General features: G+C 35.0%; 1 protein-coding gene across 1 annotated transcript in view; it reads left to right on the plus strand.

The window, feature by feature from the left end:
* ROCK2 (Rho associated coiled-coil containing protein kinase 2) overlaps positions 1 to 19,530 on the plus strand; it is a 139,352-nt gene that overhangs the window by 47,299 nt on the left and 72,523 nt on the right. The window contains exons 2-3 of the mRNA XM_044262070.1: positions 13,016 to 13,097; positions 14,077 to 14,177. Coding sequence (XP_044118005.1) covers positions 13,016 to 13,097; positions 14,077 to 14,177 — 183 coding nt within the window. The remainder of the gene's footprint in view (positions 1 to 13,015; positions 13,098 to 14,076; positions 14,178 to 19,530) is intronic.

The raw sequence follows: 19,530 nt of genomic DNA on the forward strand, positions 1-19,530 counted from the left end.
TTTCTGCTGCTTTAAATTTTGAGGCATGTGCTGTTTTCTTTGAGATTTAGGCCCAGGAAGGCCTTTTCTTCCACAGCCTTCTTTATCAGTTTTTGTTTTTGTTTTTGTTTTTTTTTAAACACAAAGGAAAAATGTCTTCTCAGCTTTTTCATCTGCACTTGTAACCTCACTAGATAGCTTAATGTCATAAACACTGTAGGGATCTTTGAAGCTACTATTTATATTGTAGGAAGTCATTTAGCATGATTTTTGGCTTTTTTCTTAATGTCTTCTTTTATTTTGAAGTCTTTCTTTTAATTTGAGAAAGCTTGCCCATCATTTAAAAATATTAACAAGTGGGGTGCCTGGGTGGCTGAGTGGGTTAAGCATCCTGCTCTTGATTTTGGCTCAGGTAATAATCTCATGGTCCTGCAAGCCAGCCCTGGGTCAGACTCCACACTCAGAGAGGAGTCTGGTTCAGGATTCTCTCTTTCCCATTGCTGGTCCCCCCACTCACTTGTGCTCTCTGTAGCGTTCTGAAAAATAAATCTTGAAAAAAATAATAAGCTGGAAAAAATAATGTATTTTGATTAGTATTCTAATCATTCCCTTTGTCCCAGTTGCATATGAGATAATTATAGAAATTAAGATTATAGAAGAAATATTATAAATTATTAATGATTATGAATGAAATTCATACTGGGCTTCATATAATTTTTAATTTTAGTTGGGGGGGTGATATGATTAACTTTCCATTAGTTTTAGCCTTTAATAATTTGGGCCATAAGAGCTTATATAAGGAGTAGGTGAAGGGTTAACACTGCCATTTTCTTTTTTGTTTGTACTCTTTGCATTTTAGTATTATCTTAAATCTGTGAGTATATATATATTGCATTCATTTTTCACATAGCTTTATTGAAGTATAATAGATAATCGTACAAATTTAAATTTTACAGTTCGGTAAACTGGCATAGGCATTTGGTAAACTGGTGTAGACATCTACACCCAAAATGGAATGTCTTAAATCTCTTTGGTAATCTTTCTACTAGAGAATTTTTTAAAAAATTTAATAGGTAATATCTACCCATGATAAGGTAAGGTACATGCAAACTGTAGAATGTTACACTTCAGTGAAAACTAACGAGTGGAATGTTACTGAAAACTTCTATATTAAACTTAAAATTTTTTAAAGTTTAGTGAGCAAAATTGTAATTTTTCTTTCTTAGTGGACATCTTATATACTCTCATTGAGTACATACACCCAACTTTGGAGATTTCTGAGATCTGTTGGCTGTCTGGTAGATACTTGGAAATATGGTACCAGATCGCAGTGTAGAGGTAGATAGAATTATCAGCCGTAGAAGTTGATTCTCAGAAGGAAGTTCAGAAATGTGTGTGTTTCATTACCTTTTCCTTTGAGCATAGGAGAAATTATGGTGATTTGTGAGTTCTAGTTAAGGATGATTTAGGTTCAGTGTTTCAGGTAAATTATTTTTAAACCAGAGTTATTAATATGTATCTAAATTGATGACAAGAAATTCTTATTCCTACCTGAGGTGGTATTATTGCCAGAAATTGAGCACGACGTATGAAATGATAGTTGATAATGAGCCTTTGGAAACTCTAGATTTGCCTATGTCGTTTTCAGTTTGTTTTAGGAATGAGACCTTCTCTCTGCCAAATAATAATATATGGACTACCAAAAGGTAAAGCAGACCAAAAAGTAGTGTATTAGATTTCCTTGTGAAGACTTGTTTATCTTCTTTTATTTATAGGGAGGTGTAGATAGGTGGACAAAAGAGATATGAGATATATACTTAATATAAAAGGTTTAAACACTTTTTCTAATATTGTTTCCAATTATTAAATTTTTTTTCTAATTACTAAAAAATCCCCCCAGATGTGTAGAAGAAATATTGCTTCCTAGGTGAGGATGAAATATACTTGCCTCTGTAGTTTCTATGGAGAAGCATATTTTAGTTTTTCAGTAAAAGTAGGTGGGCACTGAGTCTGCAAAGTAACATATATATAGTTAGAAGGGAAAAAGAGTGTGTACTTTAAAAACAACTACCAACTATTTTTTTGCTGAAGTTTTCTTTCGCTGTTTTCTCGTAGTAGTTGTATGGGTAGCAGAAATAGCTGCTTCTGGTTAGAACTTCTGTGTCTCTTATGTACCTAAATGACTCTGTCTAAAAACATTTTTTCGCTATCTACATTCCTTTTTCAGTTTGATTTTTATGAGATTAAATGAGAAAGTGACTTTCCTTTGCACAAATTAGGTGCTCAATATATGTTGATTTCCTGATGTGATTTATGGGTATATATTTTTGCCATCTGATTTTTCAGGAGAGCTTGGTACTTGTTGTGCCTTCAGAAAAGTTCTTTGCATAGATTTGATTAATAATTGACCAGAAAACTGAGGATAGTATGTCTCTCTCTGTAATGATATGATGCTGGAATATTTCCAGCCATTGCCTTTTTGTGGGATATAAAAGAAAAGATTTAGATGTCTATAGTTTTAAGAAATACTAATAGGAACTATAGTGACATAACAAAATCTGCTAAGAGGCAAGAATAATTTTGTGTTTGAAATTCCTTTAATTCCATCTCATTCACCTGGCAGTTCAGTTATCTACATCTTATCTATAATTGCTGAGGTGGTTTTAAGAGTTATAAGAATATGTATAAGAAACTTTTTTCACCTGGAAGATGTGGTATAGAGTATAATGTTTTATGATGCCACATTACCCCTCCTGTCCCAGCTCTTCAAACGCAAACAAGTATTTAAAAGTGGAGGATAAGTTGCTATAATAGAAAGCCTTGATTGAAATTTTGCAAACTTGAGGACGAGTTTCTTACTCATTTTTATCTCATGGTGTAATCAAGGATTAGGTCAGGATGAGGGGGGTTCTAGAGTCTTGGTAAAATTCATCAGCCCCACACCCTTTATCATGTTTTTCATGATGTTTCTACTACTTTTCTGTATAAAAATTTAAACAGAGTTTTATGGAAATCACATTTGCTTTTTAGTTACCTAATTTATATTTGAGCATCATTAATTAGTAAGAAATGGGATATATTAAATGTGTTTCTGTTGGGAACTTCAATTATAGTTTTGTTCTCAAAGGAGCTCAGTATCCTTCATATGGCCAATTTAGTTAAATGTGATAATGGACACAAAAATGTAAAATACTTAACAATAGATTTAGCAAGAAATATAAATACAGTATACATAAATAACACTTTACTGGAGGAAATAGAGAATTTAAGTTGATGGAGAGGCCTACCTTGCTTCTTGGATGGGAAGTAGTCAGTTCTTCCCAAATTAATCTGTTAATCCCTGTAAAAAATCCAATTCAAAAATGAAACAAGATGGGATCGGGAGGAAGACAAACCGTAAGTGACTCTTAATCTCATAAAACAAACTGAGGGTTGCTGTGGGGAGGGGGGTCGGGAGAGAGGTTTGGGGTTATGGACATTGGGGAGGGTATGTGCTATGGTGAGTGCTGTGAAGTGTGTAAACCTGGTGAATCACAGACCTGTACCCTTGGGGATAAAAATACATTTTATGTTTATAAAAAAATTAAAAAATTTTAAAAAATTCCAATTTAAGTTTTGGGCAGAAGCAACATTTATTTGAATTCCAGAGAGCTTTCAGGGAGAATAAGACCATATGATTTGTAGGAGGCGGAGAACAGTAAAAAGTTTTGGAATTTAAAATAGGATATGTTTTCAGTAGAGATATGGAGAGCTATAGATAATAAGTTTTCTGAAGTCTGAATTTATTTAAGTGTGTTCTGTAGTACCTTATATCTTGAACATTTAGATTTTACTATGAGTTACAAAATGTACTACAGAAAACATTAGAATTTAGGGGAAGAAAAAAATTAACCATGTAACTCCATCTTGGTACCACATTCTCTATATTCACTTGCTGTATTTCCATTCAAAATTTTTCATATGCATAGTCCCATAAGTAGAATTATCATACATTCAATTTTATATTTTGTACTTTTAACATTAATATTTTAAAAATAAATTTATTCATCAGAGAGAGAGAGCGAGAGAGCGAGAACGTGCACAGGCAGAGGGCACAGCAGGCAGAGGGAGAAGCAGGATCCCTGCTGAGCAAGGAGCCCAATGTGGGACTTCGTCCCAGGACACCAGGGTCATGACCTGAGCCAAAGGCAGACACTTAACCAGCTGAGCCACCTAGGCGTCCCTTTACATTAATATTTTGTATTACTTTTTATATAGTCTTTATAGCCATCATTTTTAATGATTGCCTAGTATAGCTGTAACAAGCCTTAGTAAAATTGTAGTTTTTCTTTTCCAGATTTTTTAGGTTGCTTTGAATTTCTCGCTACAACACTTAGGTGTTGTAGGTAATCTTTCCCAGATTTTATTTTATTTATTTTTTTTTTTTAAAGATTTTATTTTTATTTATTTATTTGACAGACAGAGATCAGAAGTTGGCGAGAGGCAGGCAGAGAGAGAGGAGGAAGCAGGCTTCCCACAGAGCAGAGAGCCCGATGCGGGGCTCGATCCCAGGACTCTGGGATCATGACCCGAGCCGAAGGCAGCGGCTTAATCCACTGAGCCACCCAGGCGCCCCTTTCCCAGATTTTAAGTGGCTGAAATAAAATTTCAAGCTGTATAAAGTTGAAATAAGATTGAAAACTACTTGGGAATAAAAAGAGTTTGTTAAATTGATTACCATATATGTGCATTCATAGCAAAAATAGATACAGTGACTAGTAGTTTTCAGACTTAACCCTTGTTTCATTTGGCTTCATAAACAATACTTGGTTGGTTGTCAGACTAGCCCTGTGATTTAGATATTGTCTTATACAGATGTTGAAAATGAATCTTTTTTTTTTTTAAAGATTTTATTTATTTATTTGAGAGAAAGATCACAAATAGGCAGAGAGGCAGGCAGAGAAAGGGGAGAAGCAGGCTCCCTGCTGAGCAGAGAGCCCGATGTGGGGCTCGATCCCAGGACCCTGAAACCATGACCTGAGCCGAATGCAGAGGCCTAACCCACTGAGACACCCAGGCGCCCCGAAAATGAATCATTAAGAATTAAAAGAGTTAGGCATTAAATTAGTAATGAAACTGTTCTTGGTTCCACCTGTTAGAATCAAAGATGTGCAGATAGGGGGCGCCTGTGTGGCTCAGGTGGTTAAGCGTACTGCCTTCAGCTCAGGTCATGATCCTGCAATTCCCAGGATCAAGTCCGGTATACTAGCTCCAAGGAGAGTCTGCTTCTCCCTCTGACCTTCTCCCCTCTCATGCTCTCTCTTACTCTCTCTTTCTCTCAAATAAATAAATAAAATCTTAAAAGAAAAAAAAAAAGATGTGCTGATAGGTTTAGATGTTAGAGTCAAATATAAAACACTTTTAAGTCTGCATCTTTTGAATTACGTAATCCCTAAATGCAAAGTATGTATTTATGTGATATTGAAAATAGTGGAAGTAATAATAACAACTAACCTTCATTGAGTGGTTGCTCGATCGTATGGATAGGGTCTGTTTGGGGATGAAACTGAAATTTTAACTTCCCAACTTGTGGAAATGATCTTCTGTATTTAGGTTCTTGGTGGGTGGAAATCATATGGGTAAACTTCTAGTTATGAAGTGAAAGAGATGATTCTGTTGGTTTAATTACCTAAACAACTGGCCGGAAACAGGTTTGGAGGACTGTTCTTTTTCTCTGACTGTAAATGTGACCAAGTTGTTTTACCTTTTAGTAAAAAAGTACTAGTTAACAAAACTTTGTTTTACTTTCAAAATTTGAAGAATGCTGGAATAGCTCTATTGTTAGAGTGGCTTGTCTCTCTTCCTCTCTGTCTAGACATAAATCCACAAAGATATAATAAATGTTGCTTTGTGTTGTTGGCCACTATCATCTCCAAAGTCCCTATTTACTATTATTATTATTACTATTGGTAGTAGTATTAATATTTTCTTGGTGTAATTGTTACCTTGAATGAGCAGGAGTTTTTTGGGGATGGGGGAAGGAGAGTCCCAAAGTCTATATATGATACTTAATTTTATAAGTTATAGATATGCAAAATATTTTTTAAGTCTGGTTTGTTTACAATCAGTATTAGAATAGCAACTCTGACTTTATCTGCTAGTAGTTTTTCAGCTGAATCCCAGTATTAAGTAGGAATAGGATTCAGCCAGATGACATATTAACTATTCTGATAATGGGGAGCTATAGTTACTGATTTTCTCTTTTATTTTAATTTTAATTTTATTTAATCTTATTTTAAGTTACTGATTTTCTTTTTTAATCTACAGGGAGCAGTAAAATACTGTGTATGCCTTGAGGAGAACCTTGTTTTTAAAAGAAAAGATAACAATTATTGATTTATAAACCAAAATATAGTTATAAAATTTGATGTTAATTTTATTCATGTGTTTCTGAACAATATACTACATATTATGAATAGTACTTTGATTCATATCTTCCCATTGACTTAATATTTTTAGCAGGAAAAATTTGGAACCTAGGTAAAATTTAAAAATACTAATAATTACTTAAAGCAGATTAAATCCAATCCCAACCCTGCTTTTTCTAACTGCAACTCTGAGAAATTAAGTTCTCCAAGCTTAATTTTTTCAGTTAAAAAAATGATGTTAATAACACCTACTTCTACAGTCAATGTGGCAAATTCAGTGAATTACATGAGGTGATATTATAGAAGGTGTCTGACACAGTGTCTGTTATGCGGCTGTCTGTATTATTATCAACATAGGGCACTCTCACCGTTGGTACTGTTATTAACTCTGTACTTAATCTTTTTACTAATTTTTTTTTAAAACTTTAATGAAATCAATTATGTGATTCTTTGCACAATTTTTTAAAAATTAAAGTATGTTGTAGTTAGTGAGTGTCTCACAGAGATTTCAGTCTTTTAGCACCAGGACTGGGGCCAGGCTGAGGCCTGTGAGGCACTTGCCATAGGCACAAAATTTAAGGGGGTGCGAAAACCCCACCATGATCAAGATAAACAATATTTGATCCCAATACTTAGTAAATGCAGAAAACCATGATGAACAAAATATAAAAATCAAAAAATTAAATAAAGGTAGGAACTGAGGGAATGCTGTGCTAAGAGCTCTTTACCTGGCTTCCAAGATAACACAAATCTTGATTTTTTTTTCTTTCCTTACTGATTCCTTCTTAGTCCTCGGTTCTTCTCAATCTCATAATATTGGTATATCCCAGGACTCAGTTCCTTGATCCTTTTTCACGTGTCTGTACTTACTCCTTTAGTGATCTTACTCAGTTTTATAGTTTCAAGTATTTCCGTTTGCTGACAACTCATAATTTTATACAATTTTCAGCTATGGGTTATGTTGTGCTGCATTTAACAATTGGAATTCCTAGAATAGTGTCTCCATCGTTTTACTTACCACTTCAGACAATCCAGGTTGGTGAAGTCTTTCCAGACTTTTTCCTTTTTTGGGAGGTGAAGGAGAGGAATGCATTTTTTTGGGACATTTTAAAAACAGATATTTAGAATCAATATATAGTGACAGTGAAAACAAGTCCATACTTCATTCTTTCTTGACAATTAAAATTTAAAAGGCTCTTCATTCAGGAAAAGTTAGGAAAATAGGAAATTACATATGTATTTTCCACCATGATAGTTATAATAGGAGAAGTTGGGTGTTGGCTTGTACCCATTTATTCTGGAAGACAGTATTATAATGCACTGTTTGCCTTCCTTCGATGCTGACTCTTCACTTATAGACAACCACGGTCCAGTATTGGAGCTGATTCACGTTTATCAGCCAGTTATATTAGAGATGTAACTGGGCAACCTCTGGTAGCTTAGCCTCAAGACTTGATTGTCAGCTATATCTGACATACCTAGTTAGGCAGTTTTGTATAAACTTGGGCTTTTTCAGTCTCTTTTAGGGGCTGGGATTTTTATTTCAGCTAGTGTTTTCCCAGTGATCAGTCTGGTTTTGGCCCTCTTACCACATTTTGGCGCTTTTAATTCTTAGTCATTGGTTTTACTATTCCCTGCCCTGAAATCCTCTGGATGTTTGTGCCTTTGGCTCCTATTCATTATTTAGCATTTTTATTTTTCTATCTGGTCCTTGAATATTTTGTGGTGCTGGTGTTTTGTTTTGTTATAGCACTTTTAAATATTCTCTTTAAAAAAACTTTTACGGGCACCTGGGTGGCTCAGTCTGTTAAGCGGCTGACTCTTGATTTCAACTCAGGTCATGATCTCAGGGTTGTGAGAGCCGAGCCTGGTGTTGGGCTCTCTGCTGGGCATGGAGCTGCTTAGGATTCTCTCTCTCTCCCTATCCCTTTGTCCCTTCCCCCAGTTGATGCCCACCCCCCCCAAAACAAACCAAAGCAAAACTCTTAAATGTTATCCTATGATTTCTATGCTTTTGGAAGTGATGAAAGGGACAAATAGTGTTAATTTTCTTAATTGCTTTGAAGTTTTGGTAGTTTGGAATTCTTTTTAAGATTTCTTTATCTCAGCTAGTAGCACTTTTTAAGAAGAGAATCAGAGTTGAAATCACAGACGCTGAAAAAAAAAATCTTACTGCCTAAGGTTTATGTAAAACTACATAACAAGGAAGGTCATAGACATAGATGGCTTTCAGTTATTTCCTGAGCTAACCCAGCCACTGGATCTCAGTATTAATTTCTGTACTGAAAATACAGGTGTCTAAAAAAAAATAATTTGTTTCTTAATAAGTGATACTAACTAGGATACATTTCAAATGTGAAAATTTATAAATATAAAACCTCATGGGTAAATATAAGTTTATAAGTATATATTACTCCCTACATTTTCTTCAAATATAAATTTTTAGCAGAGTAAAGTATAGTATCATTCAGAAATACTATATAAAAATAAAACAATATACAAATGAGGTAGTATTTGATCTTTAAAAAATGGCTTAAAAAACAAAATGAAATTACTGATGAGTTGAATACTTGCTGTAATGTTAGAACTGCTGAGAAAGCACTCTGACTCTACACTGGTGGAGGATGTTATAGGAAAAATTTATAAACTATTTCAGGATTTTCTTCTCAACTGTTTAATCTTTACATAATCCCATCTTTTTATGATAACTTGTGGAGAGGATGTGGGGTAAGTGAGGATTTAATCATTTTACTAATGTGAAGCTAGTAGCATTTACTAATGTGAAGCTGGTTCTTTTTTCCAAAGGATTTTTTTCTTCGTAATGTATAGATGGAGATTTTAATGTAGTTACTTTTAACATATCTGTATGAAGTGTTGATATTCCATTTGAAAAGTCTCTGAACGAGAGGAAGATACTTATTCTTGTAGTAAAAGCTTTTGCCTTGTCAATTAAAATTTTTCTTCTTGTGAAGGTTAATGGAGGTATAGAAAAAGTCTTTCCAAATAAATGTACCTTTCTTTGACTTAAAGTCATTAATTACATATATAATCTAAAAATATAAGTCATTCAGATTTTACATTTACTAAAATGGCAAAATTATACCAAAGAGTTACAGCAATAATTTGGTACTTAATAGCCTACTATGCTAAAATGCTGGAATCCTTAAAAAGCAGTTCGACTGCCCTAGAGAGGGGAATTTTGGGTATGTGTGAGATCTCAAAATGTGAAAGTTCCAATCTTAACTTCACTAGAAATTGGATATTTATTACTATATTTTTAGTGTTTTTTTTCTTTCAGTTTGAGAATCAAGATTGCATTTCTGATTTTTCCCCTTCTCAGATCCCTAAAAGGCATCTTTATTGCTGTTTTATTTTTAAAAGCCTTCAGCTTTTTAAGCTCCCTATTTTCTCTTCCAGGCTCTGGTCAGTGTTAGTCTGGTCGTTGAGACTAGGGGGGGATGAGTTATATATATATATGGGACCTTTAGTGTTGGGTAGTATTTGATATGTCATTTCCTAGTAGCATGACCTTGGAAAAGTCAAAGTCACTTAATTTAAGTCTTAGTTTATTTTTAGAATGAAGAATATTTCTTCATGCCCTCTTCAGAGTTACTTGGAGATGAAACAGTATATGCAGTAATGTTTTAGAAATACTGTTACCTTCACAAGCGTACCCTTTGAATAAAGACTGTTTTTTTACTATTTTTTTCACCCCCAGCAAATTATATGTAGGTACTTTTTCTTATTTTGATTATAAATTTAATGTGTGCTTATTGTAGAAAGTATGAAAAATATAGGAAACTTTAAAAAATAGTAATCTGAATAATGCATCATCCCATTTTTATGTTTTTAAGGGAAATTTACTTTTGAGGCTGAGTTCCCTGAGGGGAAGAATACTTAGTGTCATATTTATTGTTGGATTTTTAAAAAAGATTTTATTTATTTATTTGACAGAGAAAGAGAGATCACACCGTAGGCAGAGAGGCAGGCAGAGAGAAGGGGGAACCAGGCTCCCTGCTGAGCAGAGAGCCCGATGCCGGGTTCGATCCCAGGGCCCTGAGATCATGACCTGAGCCAAAGGCAGAGGCTTAACCAACTGAGCCTCCGAGGTGCCCATATTTTTGGATTTTTCTCTTCTTTGTGTGCATTAGGCAAAAAAATAATGCTTGTCGAGTGAATGGGAATTTTCTTAGTGTGGGTGAATTTTTTTTATGATGTAAATTTTAGGTGTATAGCTTTATAATTTGACACCTGTATACACTACAAAGTGATTACCACCACAAGTCTAGGTACCGTTCATCACCATAGAGTTGGCTCCCTTTACCACTTTTGTTCACCCTCCAAGCCCCTTCCCTTCTGGTAACCACTAGTCTGCTCTCTGTATCTGCAAGTTTGTTTTTGTTCTATTTTGTTCATTTGTTCATTTTTTTTAAAGATTCCATATGTAAGTGGAATCCATAGGGTATTTGTCTTTCTCCATCTGACTTATTTCACTTAGTATAATATCCTCAAAGTCCATCCATGTTATTGCAAATGGCAAAATTTCATTCATTTTTATGGCTGAGTAGTATTCTATTGTATATATACTTTCTTTTTTATCCATACACCTATTGGTGGCCACTTGGTTATTTCTGTATCTTGTCTATTGCAGATAATGGTGCAGTTAGCTTAGGGTGCATGTATCTTTTCAGATAGGTGTTTTCATATTCTTCGCATCAATATCCAGAAGTGGGATATCTGTTTCACATTGTAGTTGTATTCTTAATTTTTTGAGGAATCTCCATATTGTTTTCCACTGTGGCTCTGCCAATTTATAATCCCATCAGAAGTGTGAGAGGGTTCCTTTTTCACCACATCCTCTCCGACATGTTATTTGTCTTTGATAATAGCTATTCTAATAGGTATTAGGTGATGTCTTATGGTTATGATTTTCATTTCCCTAATTATTAGTGATGTTCATCTTTTCACGTACCTGTTGACCATCTGTATATCTTCTTTGGAGAAATGTTTCTTCAGATCCTCTACCCATTTTTTAAATCAAGTTTTTGGGGTTTTTTTGTTGTTGAATTGTATGATTTCTTTAATTATTTTAGGATAATAACCCCTTATTAGATATGTGGTTGGCTGACCTTCTCCCATTCAGTAGGTTTTCTTTGCTGTGTAGAAGCTTTTTGGTTTGCTATAGTCCCATTTGTTTATTTTTGTTTTTCATTTCTTGTCCGTGGAGTTAGATACACAAAGATGTTACTAAGACCTATGTTAAGAAGCTTACCACCTGTGTTTTCGTCTAGGAATTTTATGGTTTTCAGGTCTTATATTCAAGTCTTTAATCCATTTTGAGGTAATTTTTGTGTATGGTGTAAGATAGTGGTCTAGTTTCATTACTTTGCCATTGAGCTACCCTGTTTCCCCAATACCGCTTATTGAAGAGACTGTCCTTTCTCCATTATAGGTTCTTCCTCCTTTGTCAGAGATTAAGTATCCATATATATGTTAGTTCATTTCTGGGCTTTCAATCTGTTCTGTTGCTCTGTGTGTCTGTTTTTGTACCAATACCATACTGTTTTGATTACTGTAGCTTTGTAGTCTAGTTTGAAATCTGGGTGCATGATGTCTCCAGCTTTGTTCTTCTTTCTCAAGATTGCTTTGCCTCTTTGGTACCTTTTGTGGTTTCATACAAATTTTACAGTTATTTGTTATAGTTCTCTGAAATATGCCATTGGAATTTTGATAGGTATTCCTTTGAATCTGCAGATTGGTTGGCTGGTATGAACATTTCAACAATGTTAACTCTTTTAATCCTTAAGAAGAGAATATCTTTCCATTTATTTGTTTCTTCAGTTTCTTTCATGACTCTTAGAGTTTCCAGTGTGCAGGTCTTACATCTTGGTTAAATTTATTCCTAGACGTTTTTTTCTTTTTGATGCATTGTAAATGGGATTATTTTCTTTAGTCTGTATTCGTTAAAGTCAGAAACTTGGTGAAATTTTCCTGGACATTTGAAGAGAGAGAGGAGGACATCTGACTAGCAAAAATAATAGAGGATACATATTTTCTTTTTAAGATTTTATATTTAAGCAATCTTTATACCCCTGTGTGGGGCTCAAACCCATAACCATGGGATCGAGAGTCATATATTCTACCAACTGAGCCAGCCAGGCACCCCAGGGGATGCATATCTTAAGATGACATTTTTCTAGGGGCAGGTGAGTAACTCAGTCTTTGATTAAGCATTCTTGACTTCTGATTTTGGCTCAGGTCATGATCTCAGGTTGTGAGATTGAGCTTGGCCTCTGACTCTGTGCTGGGTATGAAGCCTGCTTAAGATTCTCTGTCCCTCTTCTTCTGCCCCTCCCCACCTCTCCAAATAAATAAACAAACAAAGACCTACATACACAAATGCCATTTTTCTATTGGCTAAAATAACAAATGAAAACATGATAGGATCATTCATAATATTTTCTAGCAGAAGTTAGCAAACAAGTTAGGGCTGTTATACGGAGCCACTGGGCAATTTCATATCAAAATGGTTTGATAGCAAGAATAGCTTATAACAAAATTTTAAGACTTTTTTTAATATTTGGAAATTATAACAACTTTCTTTTCCTTTTCTATTTTCTCTTAAACAGGATGGCTTAAATTCCTTGGTCCTTGATTTGGATTTTCCTGCCTTGAGGAAAAACAAGAATATAGATAATTTTTTAAATAGATGTGAGTAAACTTTTTATTTGATCCTATCACTATACTTTTGATGAGATTTATATTACAGTTTATACATTGTTAACCTTAAATATTTTTTAGTTTGCTATTTGGTTTGTTTTTAAATTACAAGGATTTTTTATTTTCAAAGCAAAACTGCAGAACTAGTTGCAGTTTGTAAAGTAGGTAAAGTTCAAGATTTTGTATAAATTATTAAGACTAGTGATTTCAGGATAGGTTATTTATGGCAGTTCAAAGAGCACTTTTAAATTAATATTAACAATATTAAGACTTAGGTTTACATTACCCAGGGGACTTAATGAGCTTTATGTTTGTATAAATGTAGACATTTCAGTCTAGCTGATGAAAGATAATGTGATAAAAATTATTGTTGTATATGCAGTAACTTAGTATTTGCCAGTATTGATGTTGCAGTGAAGCTGTAAATGAAGTCGAATTCTAAGGACAGATTCTCAAAAATAATTCAGTCTTTAGTAAGCAACACAGTGAGCTTTTTAAGTTGGAATTGTCAGAGATTGGGCTGTTTTCATAATTAAACAATCTTGACTAGTTACCATATCTATCATATGTGATTACTACCTTTCAGAGAAGTAGGCTACTAAGTTTATTACTAAGATTAGCCTTGCAGGTAATGTCATAGCAGCTCTTTGCCATTCTTCACAATGCGCTCTAGGACTGTGTGGGACATCACTGTTTAGCTGTCATCTTGTCAAGCAACAGAGTCAGAAATGAAATAGCTTCACTGCTGCTTTTTGGTAGTTAGTAATGTTTGTTTTATATGTGTTAATAAACTGTAGAGTTTTGGTTCTTTGATGTAAAGTTAGTATGTATCTTACATTTTAAAATAGTAACCTTCGAAAACTGACAGATTTAGCTAAAAACTGAATACAGTTTCTTGAACTAAAAATCTGCTTACAAATATAGTAATTATTTAAAAGTATTGCTTATAAATATGATCTTTTAATTACAGATGAGAAAATTGTGAAGAAAATCAGAGGGCTACAGATGAAGGCAGAAGACTATGATGTGGTGAAAGTTATTGGAAGGGGTGCTTTTGGTGAAGTGCAGCTGGTAAGAATGTGTTGTTCTGCTCTGTTATTTTATTTTATAAAGCGGGGTTTTGTACGATATCAGTAGCCTCTGAGTAGATCTTATTTTTATGCCCGGCCATGCCAGAATTAGTTTTGTGAGCTTGGTCAAGTTACTCCGTCTCAGAGAACCTGAGTGTCTTCATCTGTAGAAGGCGGCGCTGGTAAACGGTAACCCCGGTCGCTTCCAGTGCTGAAACCCTGAGGTTTAGAATATGTTAGGCCAGCTTGATTTCACACATTGCCTACTAGCAGCTAATATTCCACAAGAACTGTTGTGTTTTTATTTAATATGTTAAGACTAATAACATTTTTCTTTAATTAGCTGAGATTTACTTAGCTATATTAGAAACCCAACAAGACTTTTTTAAAAAAGATTTAATTTATTTATTTGACAAGAGAGAGAGTGACAGTGAGAGAGGGGACACAAGCAGGGGGAGTGGGAATGGGAGAGGGAGAAGCAGTCTCTCCGCAGAGCAGGGAGCCCATGCGGGCTTGATCCCAGGCCCCTAATCTGAGTCAAAGGCTTAATGACTTAATGGCTTAATGACTGAGCCACCCAACAAAGGTGCCCCCAACAAAGACTTTTTTTTTTTTTTTTTTAAAGATTTTATTTATTTATTTGACAGAGATCACAAGTAGGCAGAGAGGCAGGCAGAGAGAGAGGAGGAAGCAGGCCCGATGCGGGGCTTGATCCCAGGACCCGGGATCATGACCTGAGCCGAAGGCAGAGGCTTTAACCCACTAAGCCACCCAGGCGCCCCACAAAGACATTTTAATATGAAATTTATCTTTGCAGGCAACAGTGATACCAACTGGAAATATTATAAATGTTTGTAATCAATATTGCACTTACATATTAATTAGGAACTGTAATGATATTCCTGTTTTCATCACTTGAGTATGAAACTCCGCTTTTTTATGCTTACAAATTATTGTCTTTGGTCAAATTATGGGGTCAGATTCTATTTTTCACTCCAATAGTGTTCTACTCTTTTTGATGGAGCTTGAGAAGAGGACTGCTCACTGTGTGTCAGCACGGCTTCTCTGGGAACAAGTCATGACAGACTAACTTATCTTTGTCATCTCTTTCATTTCTTCTTTCTTTAATAGGTTTATTGAACTTATAGATCAGGGTAGTGTAATAGGTGTGATATACATCTGTTAGATATTTGAAAAAGTCTGTTAGGGGAGTCGGGTGGCTCAGTGGGTTAAAGCCTCTGCCTTTGGGTTATTAGGTCATGATCCCAGGGTCCTGGGATCGAGCCCCGCATCGGGCTCTCTGCTCAGCAGGGAGCCTGCTTCCAAGCACTTCCTCTCTCTCTGCCTGCCTCTCTGCCTACTTGTGATCTCTGTCTGTCAAATAAATAACAAAATATTAAAAAAAAAAAAAGGAGAGAAAGAAAAACTCTGATATACATAAGAGGATATGGAAAAATGTCAATGAACAAGGATATGAGTTAGGCAGCATTATAACTAATAGCTGTTTCTAAGGAGGCTGAGGAAGGCATAAGTGGTGCCTTGGACAGAGATCCCCAGGGATCTGTTTGTTCTCTCTTCTTCTCTTCAGGGTTTTATTAATGAGGCATTTATTGTATGGAGGCAATGCTGACATGTTGAATAATTTTACTAAGGAGTTAAAACTGAAGTATGAGAATGCTTTCAGATGAGAAGCCAAAATCCAGAAGTTGGGAAGGTTGTTGGCCAGATAGAAGAAGTGAAATTTAACCAGAATAAAAACCTGTACTTAGATGTGAAGAACTCAAGGAGTAGATTCCTTAACAGTAATTATGAATCAAAGAACAATTTTCCTTGAATGTAAACCAAGCAAGAATCATTGGTGATGTGGCTGCCCAAAATACTAAAGAAAGTTTGGATTGTTTTGATACAGGTTTTTTCTCTTTTGAGATGATTGGGCCATACTCCGTCATTTATACATTCTAGATGCTCTGTTACCCTGTTTTAAAGGGCACAGCGGTAGAGAGTACTCAAGGGATGAAATGCTCAGGGACTTGGAACAATGCCATATGAGGTGTGGTGGAGGGAATTGAGAAGTTAACTTGGAGATATGAGGAGGGGGCTGCCTTTGAAAGTAATGCGGGTTTTGTTTATTTTATTTTTAGTCAGTGAAAATGGTGAAGTTTTGGCTATTAGAATTCCCATGGGGCAAGGGTCAGAGATTAGATTTTGAGTTATGGTTATCTTGAGTTATCTTGTAAGATAGGGAAAATATAAAGTAATCGAATCCTACTTCTGCCCTGGTCTAACTCAAAGAGTTATTTATTAAAAAATAAATAAGCCTAGTTATAGTGTTCCCTAAGTGTTCACCACTGTTACTATAGCCTATTTGATACAAAGATTCATACTATAAGTATGTAGAGTAAATACATTGTTTCTTCACACTGAGGATTCAGTGTAGATAAAGAGGAAAGACTAGAATTTGGAGTTCTGTTTTTGGAAGGAAATATGAGAGATCCTGATTTGTCATGTTTTTATAGCAATGTAGTCAATTGCTCTGTTTTAGGTGAATTTGATCATTTAACTTCAGTACATTCAAGAAAGGAAAAGAAAAGGCTTCTGTTATTGTTAATTTTCCACTCCGAATTTTATTTTGTCCACAAAACATGCAGAAACAAAGTCACATGTTTTTAAAAATGAAAAATATTTTAACATTGCTTTAGTCTGATGACCTGACACAAGAACTTGGAGCATGTGTGTTTTGGCTTTACCTCTTGGTTCTATTGGTGGGAACTTTTTTTTGGGGGGGGGAAGGGGAATAAAACACTATATATATTTTTTTTTAATTTTTAAAAATTTTTTTATTAACATATAAGGTATTAAAAAAAAGATTTCATGGTTAATAGTGGAAATATGTTTAGCATTTTTGTTTTTGAAGTTATATCTTCTTATTTTGGAGTTTGGTTTTGTGATGTTGCCTACTCTTTTTTTCTTAACAAGAGCATTCATTAGGGGCACCTCGGTGGCTCAGTTAGGTGTCTGACTCTTAATCTCAGCTCAGGTCTTTTCAGGGTCATCAGTTCAAGCCCTGTGTTGGGCTTCATGCTGGGTGGGGAACCCACTTAAAAAAAAAAAGAAAGAAAGAAAGAAAGAAAAGGAAGGAAAGAAAAGAAAAGAAAAAAGTGATCATTACATTTCCTGGTGATTGTTTTATTTAAAACTAAAGAAATTAATATATGAATGCATTCTCACTCTTAGAGGTCTAAGTTGCTTAGAATTGGGTAGAATAAAGTGTGGAAATCTCCTTTTCTCATGTCTTTATTTCATTGTCAAGCATAAAGGTAACTAGTCTTTTGGTATCCTTTTAGTATTTGATAATTGGACATTTGGGAATTGTTAACAAAACTAAGATCAAATTATTTTAAGTGGACATTTATATTTTATTGTAATTATTTTCTTTCTAGGAGTTTCAAAAATTGCATCAATGCTGATTAGTCTCCCTTAAAAATAAAAATTATCTTATTTATACAACAGATATGTCCATAGTAGAATAAGAAAGTAAGCCATCATTATACTTTTTAAAATTCCTGATTGCCCCACTACTTTTATTACTTTGATGTATAGTTTTCTGACTTCTAAAGGTATGTGTAATGTATTAGTGTCTTCTGTGTATTAAGGGATCATATTATATAGTGGTTTTGTAATTTGTGGGTTTTTTATGTAACATTAAGTAATAACACACACTTTAGAGCAGTTACAATATTATAGGCAGGCTTCTAAGCAACTTCTGTGTAGTAATCAGTCTTCACAGAACTACTTTAGATAGACGGTATTACCGTCATGCCCATTTGACAGATGGGCAAGTTCGGATAGGTAGGATGAACAACCTGCCAAAGCTCATAGAACCACTAAGTGGTTGAGCAGAGACTTGAATCCAGATAGAGGACTCCATAGTCGATTTTCTTTGTTGTATAGTCATAATCATTTTTCTGTGCCAGTGAATACAGACTTTGTATGTTACCTTATTGCCTTCCTGGGGTTTCATTCTCCTCTTTCTCTGCCTCTTACTAGTATTCAGTTCTTCTTCTTTTCTTGAAACACCACTCTTTCCTATGTTTCTGGTTCTTCTTTCTTAATTTCCTTAGTGGTTCATTCTCCATCTGACTTCTACTAAATATCATAGTTCCAAAGGCTAGGCTCTTGTTTCTTTGATCTGCATTCTCTCCCAAGGTGCACGCTACTATTCCTGTGACTTTAAATATAATCTACATGATGTCAAGGCTCAGATTCATAGTTGCTGCTCAGAATTTTCTAGTTTGCTCTCTAAACATGATGGCTTATTTGGCATCTCCATTAAGATGTGTCACGTCTAAAATATGTGAAATTAGAATGTTTGATTCCTTCTCTAACTCACCCACAAATTTGTAACACATCTTAATAAATACATGGCTCCACTATCACCCTGTTGCTCATGCCAAAAAATTAGAAATCATTGATTTCTCTTTTATTCATTTCTTAAATTTAATTTTTCAGTAAGTCCTGTTCATAACAGTTCTCCAGTCTATTTTTTGGTGTTCACTGCCAACCACTGTCATCCAAGACACCCTTTTCTTCCCAGTAGGGTATTGAGCATCTCCTTTGTATTTTACTTTGTTTTCCACTTCTGCTAACAATGTTTCACCATTGGACTGTTGATTTTGGATTGGCAGGTGCTGATGGAGAAACTATCAAAACCAAGCTTGTTTAATCTGTAATTCATGCCATCTAGGCTCAGGTGGACCCACATTTACTGTTTCACTGACTGTTTTCCCCATACTTCATATTCTTGTATTTTCATGTATCGATACTGTCCCATTTTGGGTATGGGTAGATAGATAGTAGAATTAACTAGGGGCTTTTCTAACATGTTTTCTGTTTTCCTTATTTCCCTACTGTCTGTGTCTTAGTATATGTAAAGGACAGGAAGTACAGATCTATCTGCCTAATAGAAACTGCAGCCAATTTGAACTTTTTAAAATATATTCATGGCTCCCTTAACTACTACGTGAAGCACGAAGTCTTCATCCTGGCCTTCTAGGCACCCCCCCCCTTTTTAAAAGATACTATTTATTTATTTGACAGAGATCACAAGTAGGCAGAGAGGCAGGCAGAGAGAGAGGAAGGGAAGCAGGCTCCCTGCCAAGCAGAGAGCCTGATGTAGGGCTCAATCCCAGGACCCTGAGCCGAAGGCAGAAGCTTTAACCCACAGAGCCACCCAGGCGCCCTTAGGCCCTTTTTAAAGATGTCACCAATTTTATCTTTTATGCTATTCATTCTGGGCAGGCTACTTATTTCAGAGCATGCTCTTTGTTTTCTTGTCTGTTTCTTCAATCTGTTTC

The sequence above is a fragment of the Neovison vison genome, chromosome 8 (assembly GCF_020171115.1).
Source record: "Neovison vison isolate M4711 chromosome 8, ASM_NN_V1, whole genome shotgun sequence".
NCBI lineage: Eukaryota > Metazoa > Chordata > Mammalia > Carnivora > Mustelidae > Neogale > Neogale vison.